General features: G+C 33.7%; 1 protein-coding gene across 1 annotated transcript in view; it reads left to right on the top strand.

The window, feature by feature from the left end:
- The window catches only part of LOC114325865 (uncharacterized), a 31,065-nt gene extending 13,697 nt beyond the window's left edge, over positions 1-17,368 (top strand). The window contains exons 3-5 of the mRNA XM_050647362.1: positions 3,427-4,233; positions 7,782-8,067; positions 16,197-17,368. Coding sequence (XP_050503319.1) covers positions 3,427-4,233; positions 7,782-8,067; positions 16,197-17,257 — 2,154 coding nt within the window. The 3' untranslated portion in view covers positions 17,258-17,368. The remainder of the gene's footprint in view (positions 1-3,426; positions 4,234-7,781; positions 8,068-16,196) is intronic.
- Positions 17,369-22,386: the final 5,018 nt, after the last annotated feature.

The following is a 22,386-nucleotide window of genomic DNA, read 5'->3' as shown; positions in this document are numbered from 1 at the left end:
TTTATAAATTATTAAATAATTTATTTCAATGTCAGGAACTTTTAAGTAAAATAAGCTTCAATATTCCACAGCATAGACTAAGATCTTTTGAACTTGTTCATATAAACTTAAGATTTTTAAATAGTCACTGTGATATAGATCATTTTAATTTTAGTTTAAATCAATTTAAAACCATGTTATAAGATAAATTAGATTAAAAATATAATGGTATTATAATGCTGTAATGGGGTGATCCCGTCTATTTAATAAATAAAAAATAAGAAAATATATATAATTTGTAAATAGACGGCCGGAGTGATGGCGTAGAAGTGTCAATTTTTATTGACATATATGTCAGATTTTTCCAAACCTTTCTAAACAAACGTTGTTTAGTGTAGCAAATTTGTATTTTTTATTGATTTTACAGAGAATATTTCCGTTTTATGCAATATGTAAGTATTGTTATAGTTACTACAACAATTTTACAAGGTTGTGTAAATAATAAAGCATGATGTTTTATATAAATAGCAATAAAAAGTTGCAAACCATCCTGGACGATATACCTCATGAAGAACACTTAATTCTTATGGGGGATTTTAATGCACGAATCGGAAATGAAATAGTTCCAGGAGTAAAACAAAGATTCAATGAAAACCATGTCAACTCAAATGGAGAACTCATGGCTAATCTCTGTGCTTTTAACGAACTGCGAATCAATAATACATTTTTCGACCATAAGCTTTAGTATAAATATACGTTTGAAAACTCCAGGGGGCACAAATCTATGATTGACTTTATAGTCACTAATAGAAAAATCCACCCAGAGCAGATTCTAGATATTCGAACTTTAAACTCGGCAGACGCAGGGAGTGAACACAAATTAGTCCTAGCAAAAATAAGAATGAAACTAACACCAAAACATTTTCCACAGGAAATCACCGAGGAAAAATTCAATGTAGAATCACTGTGGAACGATTCTACCAAAGAAATGTACCAAAGGAGGCTAGCACAGAAGATACAGCTGAAGCAGATAGACGACATCGAAGATATAAACGCGAGCTGGGAGAAAATTAAAAACAATATTGAAGAGGCAGCAACAGAAGCTCTAGGAAAACGCAAAGTCATACTGAACAAAAGAAACAACAACAATACACCATGGTTCAGAAAAGAAATAAAAGACAAATGTAAAGAGAAGAGAGACGCCTACATGAAGTATAAAACATCAAACACTCCAGAATCCAGAGACACCTATAGAAGAATACGAAATGAAACAAAGCAATTGGTACGAAGAACAAAAAATGAACACTGGGAACAGTTTACAAAAAGGATGGAAAGCGACTTCTACGGAACACAAAAACAAATATGGAGATTCATAAGAAACCAACGGAAAGAAATGGCAGAATTGAAGGAATACAATAACATACCAGCAAACGAATGGGAAAGATACTTGACGGAACTGTTTAAAGGAAAGGAAAATCATAATCAAAATAATAACCTACCTGAATTAAGACACGAAATTGAAATCAGTTTTCAGGAAGTAGGGGTAGCCATAAATTCACTCAAAAATAGGAAGTCACCAGGACCAGACGGAATAACCAACGAGCTTCTAAAATACGGAGGAGAAAGTATAACCCTAGAGATGACAAAACTTATACAAAAACTAATATTGCACTGCAAGATACCAGACGCATGGAGAAACAGCATAATGATACCAATGTTCAAAAAAGGAGACAAAGAAGACCCCAACAATTATAGAGGTATAAATCTACTAAACACCGCACTTAAGCTAACCACAAAAGTCCTAACCAACAAAATCAATAAACTAACAACTTTATCAGATGAACAACAAGGATTCAGATCCGGAAGATCCTGCGTAGACGCCGTATTTGTACTGAGACAAATCACAGAAAAGGCCATTGAGTACAATAAACCAGCATATCTATGTTTTATAGACCTGACAAAGGCTTTCGATCGCATCCAAGTCGAAGACGTCTTACATTTACTGTATGGAAGAAACATACCAATCAATATTATACAAACCATCGAAAACATATACTTTCATAATCGAATACAGGCAAAGATAAATGGAAAACTAACGCAGTTTATACCAGTACAAAGTGGAGTCAGACAAGGTGACTCATTAAGCCCACTGCTCTTTAATATAATAATGGACGAAATAATAGAAGCAGTACGTAAAGGTCGTGGTTACAGAATGGGGAATAAAGAAATCAAAGTATTGTGTTATGCAGACGACGCCGCATTAATCGCCGAGACAGAAGACGATCTCCAAAGATTAACACACATCTTTAATACAACAGCCAAGAAATACAATATGATAATATCAGCAGAAAAAACCAAATGTATGACAACATCTAAATACCCACTACGATGTAAAATCGAAATTGATGGGAAAATAATAAAGCAGGAAGCAAGGTTTAGATATCTGGGAATTGATATAACCAGTTACGGAGATGTTGAAGAGGAAGTACGACAACAAAGCTTAAAAGCAAGTAAAGCGGCGGGATCTCTTAATGACACAATCTGGAAGATCAAACACTTAAGACAAGACACAAAAGCAAGAATCTATAAAGCAGCAATTAGACCTATATTAACATACACGGCGGAGACAAGGCCTGACACATCTAAAACGAGACGACTACTAGAAACAACAGAGATGAAAATACTCCGACGAATATCAGGGAAAAGTCTGTTGGATAGGGAGAGGAGCGAAAACATAAGAAGATCATGCAATATAGAAGACATAAATGGATGGGTGACAAAACGGAAACAGGAGTGGAACGAACACATTAGTAGAATGGCAGAGGATAGGATAGTACGAATAGCACGAGATAAGTCACCAAATGGACGAAGAAGTATTGGCAGACCAAGAAAAAGGTGGTGCGATAACCTAAACAATTTAGGAGGATAATATTGAAGAAGAAACAGGCTTTATAGCCTACATACAAGGAGGAAGAAGAAGAAGAAGCAATAAAATGTATGTATGGGTGAAGTAAGGTTTAGGAGACCGAATTAAAATAGTGAAATTTAAAAAAACACTATAATTAAACATAAAAAATGGCACAGGAAGCAAAATTTTAACTTTATACTAATTAAAAAGGTCTTGAGATTCGGTAAACCCTATCTTTTCAACTTGTTTACAATCTTTGTTTAGAAAGTGATCATAACACTGAATATAGCCGCAGTTGGCTGTGACGTCACACTCCGGCCGTCTATTATTTTTTTTCGATTATAGCGCCATCTATCGACAACTACAATAAATGTTATAAATGTCTCTAATCACAGACGTGCCCTTTTTTCTGTCACATACAATTTAATGCGTTAGAAAAAAAATCAAAAAACTATGACGCACTGAAAGATGCTCATGAGAAAAAGGATATCATCATCTTTTACCTGTATGTTATTTAATTCTTAATATCTTTTTCATAGGATGATGCCTCAGAGAATGATGAAGATTCTAACGAAGAACAAAATGAAGAATCTGAAGTTGAAGATGAATCAGAAGCTGAATCAGAAGCTGAAGACGAAGACCAAGCGGAAGAAGAAGAAGATGAGGATGCTTCAGAGAATGAAGATGAAGATAGTCTTAAAGTACAGAAATTAAGTGAATTGTCTGACGACGACTCGGATGAAAATGATGAATTTTCTGATGAAGCAGATGATGATGATGATGATAACGATGATGATATGCTGCCTATTGAAAAGCAGAGCAAAAAATTAAGAAAGAAACAAGAGAGGGAAGATAAATTAGCAGAGGAAGAATTACAAATGAACATAGCAGATCAAGAAAAATTCATTTTTCCTTCGAAAGGATCCGAAGAAGAAGTTAAAAGCTTACAAGATGTCCAACAACGCATTAGGGAAGTAATAACAGTACTATCTGATTTTAAAAAGCTTCGAGATGGCAAACATTCTCGTTCAGAGTATCTAGATATTCTCAAAGATGATCTATGTGTATACTACAGCTATAATGACTTCCTAATGGAAAAACTAATGCAGATATTTCCTTTATCAGAACTTTTGGAGTTTCTAGAAGCTAGTGAAGTACAGAGACCTCTAACCATAAGGACCAACAGCCTCAAAACGCGTCGCAGAGATTTAGCTCAAGCATTAATCAATAGGGGGGTAAATTTGGATCCAGTTGGAAAATGGAGCAAAGTTGGTATTGTGGTGTACTCCTCTCAAGTTCCTATGGGGGCTACGCCGGAATATTTAGCTGGACATTATATTATTCAGGTAAGTGATTTAGTCTTGTTTATGGATCAATAAATATATTTTTTTCGGTGCTACTATAGTATGCTCGTTACCTCTAGGATGCTGTCTACCTGTGCATATAGCTCTATGATAGTGTGCGGTGTACCAATTGCAATCTGAAAATTCCTGAATGATTTGCACAAAATAATGAAATGCAAGAAAACTCTTGTAGAAAAAAATATTTATTAACAAGTAATAAATATTTGGAGGAAATTAAATGTAAAATGAAAGGGGACTAATAGTTTACAAAAAGAGTGCGCTTCAACTACACACACCGGCAAAATTAATGGAACATCTTAAAAATGGGACATGTTAGATGTCTCGAATTTCCTAAACCTCTTGTCCAATTTGATTGATTTTTTTAGTATGTTATAATTTTATTATTTAACAATAATAAAATAATAATAGTGTAATAATATTGTTGCTAGATAGGTAAATGTCATTTTATACCGGGTGCAACAATCATACTGTGTTTTTTTCTTAAAGTTCGGAACACCATGTGGAATATTCTAGCATAGATAAAATATTGAAATTAAAACTCAATTGTAGCCTTAGGCTTTCTTAACATTATGTTTTTTGATGCATTAGCTTATGTTGGATAATAAAAAAGTTAGGTACTTTAGCAACTAGCCATGTTCTTCATCAGTATAGGGAGTTTCTAAATAAGTTCGACAAACTTTTAAAGGGTAATTCTGCATGAAAAAATAATGACTGTTTGCTTTTTAGACATATGTCTGCAAATTCTTCATTTCTGAGATACGGGATGTTAAATTTTCTCTTACAAACTGACCATTTATTTATTGCTCTAAAACCGGTTGAGATATGCAAATGAAATTTGGTAGGTTTTAAGAGGTAGTTATTTACTACCAAATTTCATTTGCATATCTCAACCGGTTTTAGAGAAATAAATAAATCGTCAGTTTGTAAGAAAAATTCAACATTCCATATCTCGGAAACGAAGCATTTGGGGACATATGTTTATAAAGCAAACGGTCATCATTTTTACATGCAGAATTACCCCTTAAAGTTTGTCGCACTTATTTAGAAAAACCCTGTATTGATGAAGAACATGGCTAGTTGTTAAAGTACATAACTTTTTATTATCCAACATAAGCAAATGCATCACAAAAGAAAATGTTAAGAAAGCCTAAGGCTACAATTTAGTTCTAGTTTCAATATTTTATATATGCTAGAATATTCCACAGATAAGAGATGGCACTATTGTTTATTATTTTATTTTTCTTGAACTATCAAATATAATCAAAATATATAAAACTACCTATCATAATATGACCAATAGCAGCATATAGCGTAGAAACACGGATCATGACAGAAAAGATACTAAACCTATTCAATACTTTTGAAAAACGATATTAAGAATATTGGGACCCATCTGCGACTGTGGTATGGAGAATAAGGTTCAACCATGAGTTTTATTGAGTATAGAGAATGGATTATATTAAATACCCTGATATACAGTCATAAACGAGTTATTATTCAGCAGTACTTTCACCGCGTACGACGTTGCCAGAATATTTAATTTTTTGAAAATAAAAATTCATGCATATATGGAAAACAATGTATTTTTTAGAAACAGTTCACTTTAGAAAATAATGTTATAGGACTTTTTTACTTTTTTGTTTTAAATTGTGTATTATATCCAAAACCGTAAAGGATCGCACTGTCATCATTCTCTTTGCCTTATCCCTATGCGGGGTCGGCTTCCCTAATTGCATTTCTCCACACAATTCTATCTTGGGTCATATCAATGTTAATCCCCTTTACCAACATGTCCTGCCTTATCGTCTCCCCCAGGTCTTCTTTGGTATTCCTCTCCTACTCCTTCCAGGAATCTGCACTTCAGCTATTCTTCGCATTGGGTGATTAACGTCTCGACGTTGAATACGACCAAACCATCTTAACCTATGCTCTCTCATTTTGGCATCAATTAGTGCCGCACCTAGACTTCCCCTAATATACTCATTTCTAATTTTATTCTTCTTTGTCACTCCACTCATCCATCTAAGCATTCTCATTTCCGCCACATGCATTCGTTGTTCCTCTTTCTTTTTCACTGCCCAGCATTCAGTTCTGTACATCATAGCGGGTTTATGGCTGTTTTATAGAATTTCCCCTTCAGCTTCATTGGAATTTTTCTGTCACACAACACACCACTCGCTTCTTTCCACTTCATCCATCCAGCCCTAATTCTACTGCATGCATCTCCATCTATTTCTCCATTACTCTGTAATACCGATTCTAGGTACTTAAAACTATTGCTTTTCACAATAATTTCACCATCCAAAGATACCATTTTATTTGTAGTAACTCCATCTTTAAATGAACATTCCAAATAGTCTGTTTTTGTCCTACTAAGTTTTAAAACTTTTTCCTCCAGAGCTTGTCTCCACTGTTCCAGTTTTTGTTCTAAGTCTCTTTCACTATTTCCTATTAACACTACATCATGAGCATACATTAGGCACCATGGACCACTACCCTGTAGTTTCGCTGTTATCTGGTCCAAAACTAATGAGAATAAATAAGGACTAAGCACCGAGCCTTGGTGCAATCCTACTTTCACCTGAAATTTATAAGTCTCTCCCACACCTGTCCTAACACTAGTCGTTACTCCCTCATACATATCTCTCACAATCTTTACATATTCGCCAGGGACTCCTTTCTTATTGAGTGCCCACTACAGAATCTCTCGAGGATCTCTATCATTTGCTTTCTTAAGATCAATGAATACCATATGAGCGTTGGTCTCTTTATTCCTGTATTTTTCCATCAGTTGCCTTACAAGGCTGTTGATCTGCCCTGCATAAAGCCAAATTGATTATCGGATATTTCAGTTTCTTCACGTATCCGTCTATCAATTAAACTCTCCCATATTTTCATGGTGTGGCTAAGTAGTTTTATAGCCCTGTAGTTTGTACATTGTTGTATGTCTCTCTTGTTTTTGTAGACAGGTACTAATATGTATACTGCTTCTCCATTCGTCTGGCATTTGTCCAACTTCCATAATTCTATTAAATAGACCTGCTAGCCACCTTGTTCCTGTCTCTCCCAATGCTCTCCATACTTCCCCAGAAATATCATCTGGTCCGACTGCTTTTCCTTTCTTTATTTTTTGAAGCACTTGAGCCACTTCCTAATTTGTTATTCTGATAACCATTTCTGTTATTGTCTCCGTTAACTGCACAGGCTGTGTGTCAAATTCTTAATTTAATAAACTGTCAAAATACTTTCTCCAAGTTTTTTTGACATCCTATTCGTGAATTAGTATTTTATTATTTTCATCTCGGATACATCTAATCTGATTAAAATCTCTTGCTTTCTTTGCTCTCTGTTTGGCTATTTTATATATCTTTGCTTCGCCTTCCCTGGTATCAAGTTGATCGTATAGGTTTGAATACGCTTCTGCTTTAGCTTTTGCTACTGCTACTTTCACTTCCATTTCGATTCCTTAAAGGATCGCACTTGTTAGGATTAATTAAATTAATTATACTATAATATTTAAATATTTTTAGGGTGCTTCCAGTATGTTGCCTGTTATGGCCTTGGCGCCTCAGGAAAACGAACGTATTTTGGACATGTCTGCTGCACCTGGTGGTAAAGCATCTCATATTTCGGCTATTATGAAAAATACTGGTATCCTGTTCGCTAACGACTTGAATAAAGATAGGATAAAAGCAGTAGTTGGTAATTTTCACAGAATGGGAGTCGTGAATTCAGTCATTACTTGTATGGATGGCAGAAAATATCCCAGTTATATGAAAGGGTTCGATAGAGTCCTTTTGGATGCACCTTGTACAGGTAAGAGATTGCTTTTGTAAATAATTGAGTATTTTAGTTTATTTGTGTAAGTGAACAATTATTTGAAAGTATATGTCTGAGAAACACAGACAGTTAGACAAAAGCAGATAGTGTGACGGGTTAGCTCTGTTGGACAACGGAGTCAATAAAACAGGTTTAATATAAATAAAAGTATATTCTTATAACCCAACAAAATAAAATAAAAACAACAAAATAAGGTTTACTTCTCCGCGCAGGTTTGAATGAGGTCCCCAGACTGCTATCTGTAAAATAAAAATAAATATACATATTTACTAGATGTTAAAAATACGGTGCTATGTTAGTACATTCCAACACACATCAACAAAGGACATGCAACGGGCATCAGGACGAAGAGGGGAGTAACTGTTCAATTCACGGTTGAAGAGTAACGGTCCGCGAGCGATTCATCAATTCTGAACCGCTACACGATTTGGCTTTAAATCAGTACGTTAAAGTGCTCCGGGTCGAACCAGTTGAGTCTTCAAATAAGTTCTCCATAGACTAACTTCTGCTACCTCGTTCGCTTATTTTCATATTATTCTGGCGGGCCACCTCTTTGCCTCCGATGCAGGGCACAAAATATCCATGATGTTTATATAAATATCAAAATATCGGATATATATGATATATCTCCGATATATATCCAAAATGTGATATTTATATAAAAAACCATACTGAAGTAAAAACTTCTTTTGTATATTGGTATAAAAAGTTTTATTAAAAAACATAAAAGTCCTCCAAAAGGATTTGCAAAACGTTTTCAATCTGAATCAGATCATCCTCAGTGCGTTCTGCTTCACAAAAGAAACTAGCAACTTATTTAGAAAGGTTACATCGATATAAATGGTTTACATAACAATTAAGTGATATTTGTAGCGACTCCAAGTCGATGTTACAAGATGAAATGTGCTAGGAGTGCTCAAAGGGCAACATGGTTCCCTGCTCGTTAAGAACTCGTGGTTCTTGCCAGTTCAATGGACACAGACCAACTAAAGTTGGTTGGTCAGTTGGTCTGTGTCCATTGAACTGGCAAGAACCACGAGTTCTTAACGAGCAGGGAACCATGTTGCCCTTTGAGCACTCCTAGCACATTTCATCTTGTAACATCGACTTGGAGTCGCTACAAATATCACTTAATTGTTATGTAAACCATTTATATCGATGTAACCTTTCTAAATAAGTTGCTAGTTTCTTTTGTGAAGCAGAACGCACTGAGATTGAGATTGAAAACGTTTTGCAAATCCTTTTGGAGGACTTTTATGTTTTTTAATAAAACTTTTTATACCAATATACAAAAGAAGTTTTTACTTCAGTATGGTTTTTTAACTATGGTATACAGCCAGCTACGGGGACTTTCCCATTGATTTTGATATTTATATGTTATTTATGATATTTTGGAAAATTTCAATAGAGAAACTAAATTGACCAAAATAAGACTCTAAATTTAAATGTAGAATGTAACAGTATAAAAGTTATATTTTTACTTAATAAAAAATACAAAAATATGAACGTATGTATGGTAGTATATTACATAAACAGAAAACAAAATGATACGAGTATCCAAGTAACAACTAAATTAAGTAAAAATATTGAAAACAGTAATTTTAACAAATAGGTATTTCTATTTTTCCAAAATAACTTAAAATTCTGAACATTTAAAAAATAAAATCAAAATTTAGAAAATTAATGACGATGATAGTTTAACATCGGAAGGGTCTGAATCAAAACCAGTAAAGCACCCAAGACTTAATTCTGCCTATTCATTTTTCCCTTCTTTCAGTTTCTTGTTCAGGCCAAATCCATTCCAAATTGTCATGTTTTTGATATGAAGAACTGTTTAAATATTTAAACATGAATACAAGTTTAGCAGCCTTTTCGGTTCCTAAATTATTTCGTAATTTGGAATGCACAAGTCCAAAGCTTGAAAAGCACCTTTCAACGCCTGCCGTTGAGGCTACTGCTGTAAGTAATTGGTTAATTCGTTCGATAAATGTTTTTATCAGGCCAAGCAGATTCAGCGATTGGAGCAGACTTCCGCCATAATAATGGAGATGTTTTTTTTTTAAATTTGGACCATACATGAAAGACGGAAAAGGTTTAGACTTCGAAGTTAGGGCCATTACAAACGGAACAAAATCTGTGTTGGTTGAATTATAATATTCATAAGCCTGTTCTTTTTGATCGGCAGTAAGTCTTTCTCCCAAAAAGCGATGGTCCAGTAAGTTTGCAAAAAAATGAGGCAAACCTAGAGCCATATTCCTCATTTTGTAATAAAAGTTCTTAATTTGAATTGGTTGATCACTCAGATCTTTTTCCAGTTGAATCCAAATTTCTACGGCGACAGCAATTATTGTAGTTGGGTTTAACCTTCTTATGTAAAAATTAGTACGAAAAAAAGTACCAATATAATATTATGGTATATATCACGATATATATAAAATAAATATCATGATATATATCACGATATATATCGTGATATATATCAGTGGATATAATATAACCTCGCGCCCTGCTGCGATGGTCGTAGTGGGAAATAGTTGGAGCACGCATTTCTGTCGAGTTGGAGACTAGAACTGGATGTGCCATCGTTGCAATAATCATCTCTATCCATCTTATGGCTCTACAGCCGAATTCGAGTCCTGACCTCCCTTAGCAAAGCTCTCCATTCGTTGGAAGTCTGTAGCCATTTTCCTCCAAGATCGAGTGCTAGGAGATTTCTTGTGCCCTCATCCACATCATCTTCCCATCGCTTTTTCGCTTCCAATGGGTCCCTTCCCCTGCATTCTTAAACTCAGCAGTCGTCTTCTCAAGCTTGTTTTCTTCCACCCTAAATACATGGTCTGCCCATTGAAGACGTTGTAGGCGGACATACTGAAATAGAGTCTTTGTATAATATATTCTTATTGCTTAAACGTTTCGGCTATTTGTCATTTTTAATAAGCACTTTAATAAACTGTATATAATACACTTTATATTTATGTTTGCGTTGGAATGCATTTTTGCTGCTAAAATATTTTTATATCGGGGATAAGCATTTACCAAAAAACTCCTTAACGGACAAACCTATCTGTTTGAAATTTTGCATAATGTAGACATATAATAGCCTTATTATCAAGATACATATGTTACTGTGAGTATTGCCTAAATTAACAGATGGGTTGAAAAGTTCGTAGGCTGACACATAGATGGCACTACTGGTATTAAATCCATATGATTTTTAGTCAGCCCTAGGCTTCAAAAGATGCGAGTATAAATTTTACAGAAGTCGAACTATTAGTTTATGAGATATAGCATTTTGAGTCAACAACTTATGTAAGTTTAAAAAAATGGATAAAAAGTAATTTCGTGTCTTAATAAAGCATTGCTTTTTGGCGAAAAAAAAACTGTTGAAACCAAAGCTTGGCGTGGTAAATATTATTTGGACTCTGCACCAGGAAAATCAACAGAGAAAAATTAGCCTGCTAAATTTAAACGAGGCGAAATGAGCCCCGAGGACGATGCAAGCTCTAGACGCCCTATGGTGGTACGGGGGTTTTCACCCCCGATGATGGGGTTGATTTGTTAAAACACTATTTACCAGAATATATTTATTTAGAACACTAAATACGACAGTAACTAGTTGGTGGATAACGTCTCTGATATAACCACGTCGATGTCTGAATAATGAATAATCTCTTCTTTACTTTCTCCGTATCTATAAATAAATCGTAATTGTTTTGTTATGATTGACTACACCCGAATGTGACCGTGAATTCCTAATAGTAACATAATTGCCGACTTCGGTGTTTTCAAAACGAGTGGCCTACATTGCAAAACCAATGTCACCCATTTACGTAATGTAAACAATGCATGGAGATAATATTTGTTTAAGACTTTTTAAAAATGAAATCGATATGGATTACTCTTAGTTTTTGGATGCTAATATAAATCCTGAAAATATCAAAAAAGTCCACAAAATAATTTTGGATGATCGTAAATGGAAGTTGTTCGAGATAGCTGAGACTCTAAAAATAGCAAAGGAACGTGTTGAATATATTGTGCATGAATATTTGGGTATGCGAAAGCTCTATTCAAATTGGGTGGGGCGAGAGCTCACAATCGATCAAAAACAACAACGAATAATTGATGATTCTGAGAAGTGTTTGAAGCTGTTCAATCGTAGTAAAACCCAGTTTTTTGCGCTGATAGGTTACAATGGATAAAACATGGCTCCATGATTTCACACTCCAAAGGGCAGAGAGACGCAACAGTCGCCTGGCAAGGTTATGGCATCAGTATTTTGGGATGCGCATTGAAAGGGGAAAAACCATTAACAGCGACTATTACATTGCGTTATTGGAGCGTTTGAAAGAAGAATAAAGTGCTATTTCATCAAGACACCGCACCGTGTCACAAATCAATGAAAACGATGGCAACATTTTATAAATTGGTCTTCGAATTGCTTCCGCAGCCACCGTAGTCACCAGATATGGCTCCCAGCGACTACAACATGTTCGCTGACCGCAAGAGAATGCCCGCTGGAAAGAAATTAGTACCAATGAAGAGATAATCGCCGATACTGAGGCTTATTTTGAGGCTAAAAAAAAATTGTATTATAAAAATAGTATTGAAAAGTTGTATGACCGCTATAATCGTTGTATCGCCCTCGAAGGTCCTTTTGATATTTGATGATAAAATCAAATTTTATCAAAAAAAAAAATGTTTCTCTAAAGAAAATGTTAGCCTACGAACTTTTCAGCCCAATGATTATTAACATTTATTAAATATTGCAAAAAATAGTTTTTTAAATTGCCTCGGCAAATTATTGAGGGATTTTAAAAAATTCAAACTAACTGTCTCTTCATATCATAAGTCCAATTAATAAAGCTTAAAATAGGAAAAAACCTCGCAATTTTTACAGAATGGATCGATTTGCTTGAAAATTTGAGAATAAGTTGTGGATAGTCCAAGGATCAAAATCTATATGATGCAAAATCTTTTGACCGCAAAAGTTGGTAAATACATTCATTTTAAGCAAAACACGTTCTATATATTTTTTTGATAAAATTAATAGTTTTCGATTTATTCACTATCGAAAGTGTTAGCTTTATATCGAAAAAATCAATGTTTTTAACCCTCGTAAGGCGGTGCGGGGTGCAGTTGCACCCCAGACCTCGTTTTTCTCACCTATCTTTTTTAATAATTTTTTTTTGATTTTTGTCTATTTTTTATTCGTATTAAATTCAATTCTAAACGTATTCCACCCATTACAGCATTTAAAACTCTTTGCATTTACGTGCTTTTTTGGAAAAATGACTGTAGGGTGCAAATGATGAAAATTTCATATTATCCTGAATTGGACGTTTCTGATGTTCCACCTGGAACTAACAGAGCTGCGGGATAGGTCAGTGTTACTTACGTTAGAGAAAAAGGCCGAAAGTCCCGGTATAACTGTATTGTGTGTAAAAACTTTGTGTTGCTCATTCTGTGAAAAGTTGCATGTGTTTGTCTTGCAACCATATTAATTTTTTTTTAAGAAGAAATGAGTATTTTTTTGTAAAATTATGTTTTATACAATAATAAATAAGTCCTAATTATGATTCAAATTAATTTCCCCGATGTTCACATATAAAAAAATGAATATACAGATGGGGTGCAAATGCACCCTGCACCGTTGTTTACGTAAGAATCCAAGCACCGCTTTACGAGGGTTAATAAGTTTTCTGCTCATAACTCCAAAAGTTTTCGTTTTATCAAAACAACTTTACTTAACAAAAATGTATCTTTTAAAAAAATAAATAAAACCGTCGTTTTTAATTTTCTTCAAGACCAATAGTAATCTAGCTATACTTTATTATATGTTAGCTTTTCTTCGTCAAATGCTAAATATTGTAGTTTTAAAGTCAAAAGACGGGAAAACTATACATTTTTCGATGATAACTTGTTCAAACTAATTTAAAGTATTTAAAAATATTTATCTCCAGAAATAAAAAAGTCTCTAGCTCAAAAATTAAGTGACATAATGAAAAGAATGTCAGTCCCTATTTTTTTCATCGAAAAAGTGATCGGAAGCAACCTCCTAATCAACACCCTAATTAAAATTAGTAATTGACCTTATTTGGTCTTCTTTATTTATGTATTATTAATAGGTTGTAGAGGTTTGACCGGCTTAGAATGATTAGTTTTTAAAAAAAATGGAGGTAAAAGCGAATAATTTATTTTTGTAGTTTGGAAAAAAATGGCCTTTTCTTCAGAATAAAAAGATTAGCATCAGAGGATACGAAAATGTGTCTAAATATAAAATTGTAGCTTACGTAATTCCCAAGAACCTGGTTTGCAATCATTTTTCATGTGGCAAAAATTGAGTGAGCTATTGATAATTAATTAAAACTTGCCTGGTAATAACATGCAAAAACCACCTTTACCAACCCTTTCAAAGTCACCTCTATTTGCGACTGAGGATTTTAAAAAGATTTAATATTAATAGGCCTATAGATCTTGTAAAAACCTACAAAATTCTTTTTACCAAATTTTCTAAGATAATAAATAAAAAAGTTACGGTTAAAAAATCAATATTTTTTTTTGAAAAAAAAAAAAGGAGAAATCCAATTGGAAGCAAAATAATATAAGTTAGCGGTGTTTTTAGTTATTGACCTTTTCATTCTTCTTTATTTATGTATTATTGATAAATTCTAGAAGTTTGACTGGCTTAGAATGATTACTTTTTAAAAAACTGTAGTTAAAAGCGAATGACGAATTTTTGTAGTTTGGTAAAAAATGCCATTGTCTTCAGAATAGAAAGATTAGCATCAGAGATACGAAAAAATGTTTAAATATGAAATTGTAGGTTATTTAATTCCCAAGAACTTAGCTTAAAAAATTTTTTTCTACAGCAAAAATTGAGTGAATCGTAAATGAGTATTATCGAAAAACATTGATTTTTTCGATATAAAACTAACACTTTCGATAGCGAATAAATCGAAAACTATTAATTTCATCAAAAAAAAATGTATAGAACATTTTTTGCTTAGAATGAATGTTTTTATCAACTTTTGCGGTCTAAATATAATAAAAAATTTCCACCCACGAGATGGGGTGGCAACCGCCCCCATGGTAAAAGCGCCTTTCGGCATGATATAGATTTTGATCCTTGGACTATCCACTACTTATTCTCAAATTTTCAAGCAAATCGATCCATTCTGTAAAAATTGCGAGGTGAAAGGCTTCGATTCCTGGACTACATCATAGTTTCACAATACAAAAATTGCTCCTGATGTAAAAAGGATGCTATACATTTTAGGACTTTGGCCTTTTTTTTATAAAACACAGGTAACATTTTTTTTGGAGTTAAACACGTTTTAACATCGTAGAATGAAGTAAACACTTCTGTTGTATATAGGTATATTATAAATTTATTAAAATTTTTTTAAAATTCATCCACAAGGGAGTGGTTGTACAAAACGTTTTCGGTCAAACTGACCATCCTCAGTGTAAACGTCCAGTGTACAAGTAATTGAAACTAGCCACTTGAATAGGTGTAAAACCTCAAAATAACATTATTGCTACATTATGAGCTGTATAGTAATCGACAATAAGTCGATGTCTTAAGATTAAAAATGTATCACATGTGGATGTATGTCATCCTTGCTCGGAATTAGCACAAGGTTGTGATCAGGTGAGAGGTTAACAACCAACTCTTTTTTTTTTTTTTTTTTTTTTTAGAGTTAGTTGGTTGTTAACCTCTCACCTGATCACAACCTTGTGCTAATTCCGAGCAAGGATGACATACATCCACATGTGATACATTTTTAATCTTAAGACATCGACTTATTGTCGATTACTATACAGCTCATAATGTAGCAATAATGTTATTTTGAGGTTTTACACCTATTCAAGTGGCTAGTTTCAATTACTTGTACACTGGACGTTTACACTGAGGATGGTCAGTTTGACCGAAAACGTTTTGTACAACCACTCCCTTGTGGATGAATTTTAAAAAATTTTTAATAAATTTATAATATACCTATATACAACAGAAGTGTTTACTTCATTCTACGTTGTCTTAACAAAGGTATACAGCCAACTACAGGGTTTACCCTTTTAATGTTTTACGTTTTAACATGTTTCAGGTACTGGAGTAGTAGCAAAAGATCAGAGCGTAAAAACCAGCAAGGATGACGTAGACATTCAGAGGTGCTATAACCTTCAACGACAATTACTTTTAGCAGCCATAGATTGTGTTAGTGCGAAATCGTCCACAGGTGGTTATATAGTCTACTCAACATGTTCCATTCTCCCGGAAGAAAATGAATGGGTGGTCGACTTCGCTTTAAAGAAACGTAACGTTAAACTTGTTGAAACCGGCTTAGATTTCGGAACAGACGGTTTTGTTAATTATAGACAACATCGTTTCCACCCTACCCTTAAACTTACCAAACGGTTTTATCCACATACTCATAACATGGATGGATTCTTCGTAGCTAAGCTCAAGAAGTTCTCTGATGTGATTCCGAAGTCTGATACAACAGAGGAAGGAGAAGAAGAAATGAGTATTCTAGAACCTGAGGAAGAGAAGGAGGAGGAAGAGGTTGAAGAGCAACAACCGCCTAAAAAGAAAACTAAAATTGACAAAAATTTGCAGAAGACTAAAAACAAAGATAAGAAAAATAAACAAGGTGATAGTAAAGAAGGTAAGAAAGAATTAAAAATAAAAAAAGTAAAAGTTAAAGATAGAGAACAAGTAGAAGAAATAAAGGTAAAGAAAAACATAACGACTGGGAACTCACAAAGTAATAAGAAGAATAAAGATAAACTTAATAATAAAAACAAACAGCAACCGGACAGTACTAACGAAAAAGTTTCTAAAAACCAAAGTTCAGAGAAAAAGAAACTTAAGCAAAAAAGCGAAAACCAGTCAAACTCAAATTCCGCGACAAACAAAAATATTCAGTCAAATATTGGACATAAAAAGAAAAAGAAAAAAAATTCAGAAAGTTCAGAAGATAGCAAACAAGTACAAAAATCCAAGAAAATAGACTGGACGGATGTTCCTATGGAAGCAGCAAATCAACTACAAAAGAAACTTAAGAAGAATAAGAATAAACAAAAGAAGCAAATCGGCGAGTTAAAAAAATCCAAAAAACAAAGGAATAGCGGAAATTTTAACAAAAAGAAAATGAAAAAGAGATAGATATTGTAAAGTGATTGTATTTTTTAAATTTTCTATTTTTGTGTTACTTTAAGCGTTAATAAATAAAGATGATGATCATTGAGTTATATTTGTAATAAAAAATAAAAATTGTGTTATTTTTTTGTATTTTTGAGCGCAATTTGTCTAGTACAAAGCAGAAAACTAGAATTGTTTATGATTGCCTAAACTTTTTTTTTTTTTAGCAAAAAGCTTTTGCAGATTAATTACGGAAAAAATAACTGATTCTAAACTACGTGGAAGTAGAAAAAAAAACGATCTAATTCAGTTTTACTTCCGTTATTGTCAACGGACCGTCAATAAACAGACATCCTCAACATTTACAGTGAGCGTCTGAAGATAGTTGTAAATTGTTTTTGTGTCATTTCAATGGTGTATTCATTAAAAATCACATTTTAACTGGCAACATATGGCAAGTAATACCCCCTTTGAAAAATCTTGTGTTACTAAGTAGGTTTCTAGATTTTTGTGCGTTCCTGATTCCTGGCGCACCGCTTTAGAATTATTCAATAGGGCTTTTCATTCACAGTCATTTGTTTCGAGCTTCTGTCATATGTATAATCCGTATATATTAATATTATACACACATTATTTGCGGTGTGCAAGTACTTGGAGGAGATACGAGAAACGATCGTGCGCGAATAGCGGAGAAATCCTGCAACTTTTTTTAAATAATTCACACTATTGTCAACTGAAATTGTCAAATTGACGTATATTTCATACCTACTATCATTGAAGAAGAAAAATTATATGTTGCTCACAATATTGATATGATATGCAATTATTATATAAAAGTAAATTTAATTAGTTGTATTTTGCTTGTAGTAGTGCATTTTAATAATTAATTTTATTTACTACATAAAATAGGGAACTTGCACTAAAAAAAATTTTTGCATAAAATTGTTAATTTATGTTTTAAAATGTTATATTCAAAATATTACGTCTTAACAATGAATAGTGTACGTACAACATCTGATCAAAGTTCCGCGCCTAAAATTTTCGTTTCAAACAACTTCAAAAGCGAGAGCTGGGGTCTGACGTCATAGGCCACTAGTATCGTTTGCCCGTTCGGTGGGCTATTGCATTTCATGCAGTTTGCCCATAGATAAATAATATAGTTGAAATATCTTGTTTTACTCTGTGGCAAAAATGATTTTTTCTGTGACAGGCAAAATATTAACATTTTATCTCTGTTGACATGTATCAAAAAGTTCTTTTTTATGAAATTACTTTTGTCGTTTCTTATGTTGAAGAACAAAGAAGAAACAAGTAACTTAAAAATAAACAAAACTTTTACTAATAAAAGTAGGAGTAACTAAAAAGTATTGGTGCTACTATAGTATGCGGTCTACAGTCGGGTTTCTACTACAGCTTGCGGTCTACCGAGGGATGCGGTGTAAGTATAAGCTGAGATGATAAAGATATTAACTTGTAAAATTACAATAATGATTCTTCTTATATAGAGTGTCCCAAAAGTAGTGGAACGGTCGAATATTTCGCGAACTAAACATCGGATCGAAAAACTGAAAAATACGTGTTCAATCATTTTCAAAAATCTATCCAATGACACCAAACACCAATCCCCACTATACCCCCTGGAGGTGGGGTGGGAGGTAACTTTAAAATCTTAAATGGAAACCACCAGTTTTTCTTGCAAATTTGGATTCGTTACGTAAAATTAGGCAACTTTTATTCAACACGTTTTTTCGAACTGTGGATAGATGGCGCTATAATTGGGAAAAACGATTTATTTTGATACCATAGGTAAATTATAGAAACGGTCTAATATCTCACGAAATACACTTCCAAATGAGAAACCAAAAACAGATTTTTAATCTTTTTTGGAAACCTATCGAATAAATCCAAACATGACCCTCCAACCCACCCCCTGGATGTGGGGTGGGGGTAACTTTAAAATCTTAAATAGCAACCCCCACTTTTTATTGCAGATTCGGATTCGTCATAAAAAATTAAGCAACATTTATTCGAATTTTTTTTTTAATTTCTGATAGATGGCGCTAATAAATAGAATTTTTCCAATTAAGGCGCCATCTATTAACAATTCTAAAAAATGTTTCGAATAAATGTTACTTAATTTTTCATGACGGATTCTAATCTGTAATAAAAAGTGGGGTTGCTATTTAAGATTTTAAAGTTACCCCCACCCTACATTCAGGGGGTGGGTTGGAGGGTCATGTTTGGTGTTATTCGATAGGTTTTCGAAAAAGATTAAAAATCTGTTTTTTAGTTTCTCATTTGGAAGTGTATTTCGTGAGATATTAGACCGTTTCTATAATTTACCTATGGTATCAGAATAAATCGTTTTTCCCAATTATAGCGCCATCTATCCACAGTTAGAAAAAATGTCTTGAATAAAAGTTGCTTACTTTAATGTAACAAATTAAAATCTGCAAGAAAAACTGGGGGTTTCTATTTGAGATTTAAAAGTTACCCCCTACCCCACCTCCAGGGGGTGTAGTGGGGGTTGGTGTTTGGTGTCATTGGATAGATTTTTGAAAATGATTGAACACGTATTTTTCAGTTTTTCGATCCGATGTTTAGTTCTCGAAATATTCGACCGTTCCACTACTTTTGGGACACCCTGTATATGCGTATTATTAACTTTGTAAAGAAGGATTTTGTTGGCTATGTACACGTTCTATCGGTACGTCTGCTAATCACCATAATCTTTTCTCAGAAGGCTTTGAACACAATAATGAAAGGCTCCAGTAGGTACTAATAAACATTACAATAATCTTTATTAAAATGCAAATTACACCGTAATCTTTTCCAGGATATACGAAATCCTTCGATTAGAGTTAGGTAGATCAAACCCACGTGGTAAACCGTATACTATAATATAATGGTCCCAAACTATTGTTATAAGCGGTTTAAACATGCTTATTAATAACTCTTACTTATTTACCTTGACACCTCGTATTTCTCCAATAGAATAGCTTTCACTACTTTTTATATAAAAGTTGCCACCATGAAGACATCAACGGTAGGTAAGTTATCAGACTTACCCTCGTCCGTCATATTATGCGTTTTAAACTCTTTACAAAGTAACACTCAACTTTATCAATTTCAGTTTAAAACTAAGCTGATTGGGGAACTACTTATTACAATATATAAGATGAACATAAATAATACATAGGAATTTTCCATTAAAGACGATTAAAATATAATATACCCGTGATACCTACCCTAATGGCGTTGTTTCCCTAGCCCGGTTGACCGTGGCCCGTGACGTCGGACCAATAGAAGGACGTTCAAGAGCCTCCTAAGATATTTGAATTTTATAGCATTTTCAAAGCGTAATTAGCGTACGGGTTAAAAATATTTGTTTTTTTCGCATGCAAGCGTTTTAAACCTTATGGTTTTTAATATCATTTTAATCTTTAAAAATGTATGCAAGTTCCCTATTGTTTACCTTTTAATAACATAACCTAAATCTTACTTTTTCTTCTTATAATTTTTTTTCGGCTGCGGCCTTGACAATTATCCAGAAACCAGGACCAATATGATTGGCCAATATAATTAAAAGTGCGAAAAAAGTTGCCGACCTATGAAGCCAGGTGTCGCTTTTCCGAACTTGTACGGACCCAATACGACATTTTACAGAAGCTCGAAACAAATGACAATCGATGAAAAGCCCTATAGCAACTGCCAAAAAAAAATTAGAAACTGTCCATTTTTTTTAAGAATTAAAAAAAGTTGGCCTGGTACTCACAAGAACTAAGTTAGCCCTTTTTTTTCAAAACTGACAGATTTATAAATATTAAAGAACAAATCATTTAACATAAGTCATTAAACGAGTTTCTGGGAGAATAGTGGGGAAAATGTGAATTTAAAGCAATGAAAATTGAAATTACACTTGAGCTAACAAAGAAAGCAACATAAATAGTCACCAAAATAAGCGAGGAAGTTGTTCAAGAACTTCAAATAATAAAGGAAGGCAAAGCGGTTGGACCAGGTGATATTCCTGGAGAAGTGAGGACAGTTTTAGACAGAGACAGGAACAAGTTGGTTAACAGGTTTAATAGAATTATGGAAGTTGACGAATGGAGAGTAGTATAGGTAATATCTACCAAAACTAGGGAGATATATATAACAATGCACAAACTTTCCATCTTCTAGGTTCCATCTTCTATCGAAGGTTGAATATCAACATCGCAATTCTTATTTTACTTACAGTAGCTCTAAATAGTTGGTTAGAGGTCAGACTAAACCATTTCTTTAGATTTCGTAACCGGGAGGTTCGTGTCTTCTTCCTACATTTCTTTACATTTTATTTTGCCTCTATAATCAAACGCAACAGACTATGCCGCAATGTCGACTCGATTCAAGTTCTCTGTTTAACCCAGATATGACAATATCAAAAGGCACCGCTACGAAAACATTCCAATATGCGGTTCAGAGAACCTGTATGAAACGAGTCTTTGTGCTCTAATACAGAGTATGGCATTAGTAAATTTAGAAAATCTACGGCTTCGTCTTGATTTAAATCCGTCTCCTGCCATCCCCCGATAGTACTATTTCTAAGTCTACCTATTGTCAAGGAGGCTCTGCAGAGGACAAATTTACACCAAAACGTCCGTAGTTCTCATCGGTACAAAAATAAAACTATACCGTAGTATGGTTAGAACGCCCTCTAACGGAGAATAAGTGAAATGAATGTCGATTCGATTTAAGTTCTCTGTTTAACTCAGATATGACAATATCAAAAGGCATCGCTAGGAAAACATTCCAATATGCGTTTTAGAGAACCTGTATGAAACGAGTCTTTGTACTCTAATACAAAGTATGGCATTGGTAAAATTAGAAAATCTACGGTTTCGTTTTGATTTAAATCCATCCCCCGATAGTACTATTTCTAGGTCTACCCATGATACTATAAATAAAGAGAAAACAGTATTTTCCCGTAGCTCAAATACGTCCGAGTTCGCGCATTGATTACGTAACTGGAGACCGGAAGTTGAATTTGAATTCTTGTTAAAGTTAAATGGGATTTGTATGAATTAATGTGATGAAATTATTCAATTAGCAAAATAACATTAAACTTCAATGTATTCGAAAAGAATTTAGTGTCGAGATTCCAGTCAAAATGA

Source organism: Diabrotica virgifera, chromosome 3 (assembly GCF_917563875.1).
Source record: "Diabrotica virgifera virgifera chromosome 3, PGI_DIABVI_V3a".
NCBI classification, from domain to species: Eukaryota; Metazoa; Arthropoda; class Insecta; order Coleoptera; family Chrysomelidae; genus Diabrotica; species Diabrotica virgifera.
This window is presented reverse-complemented; position numbering and strand designations above follow the sequence as displayed.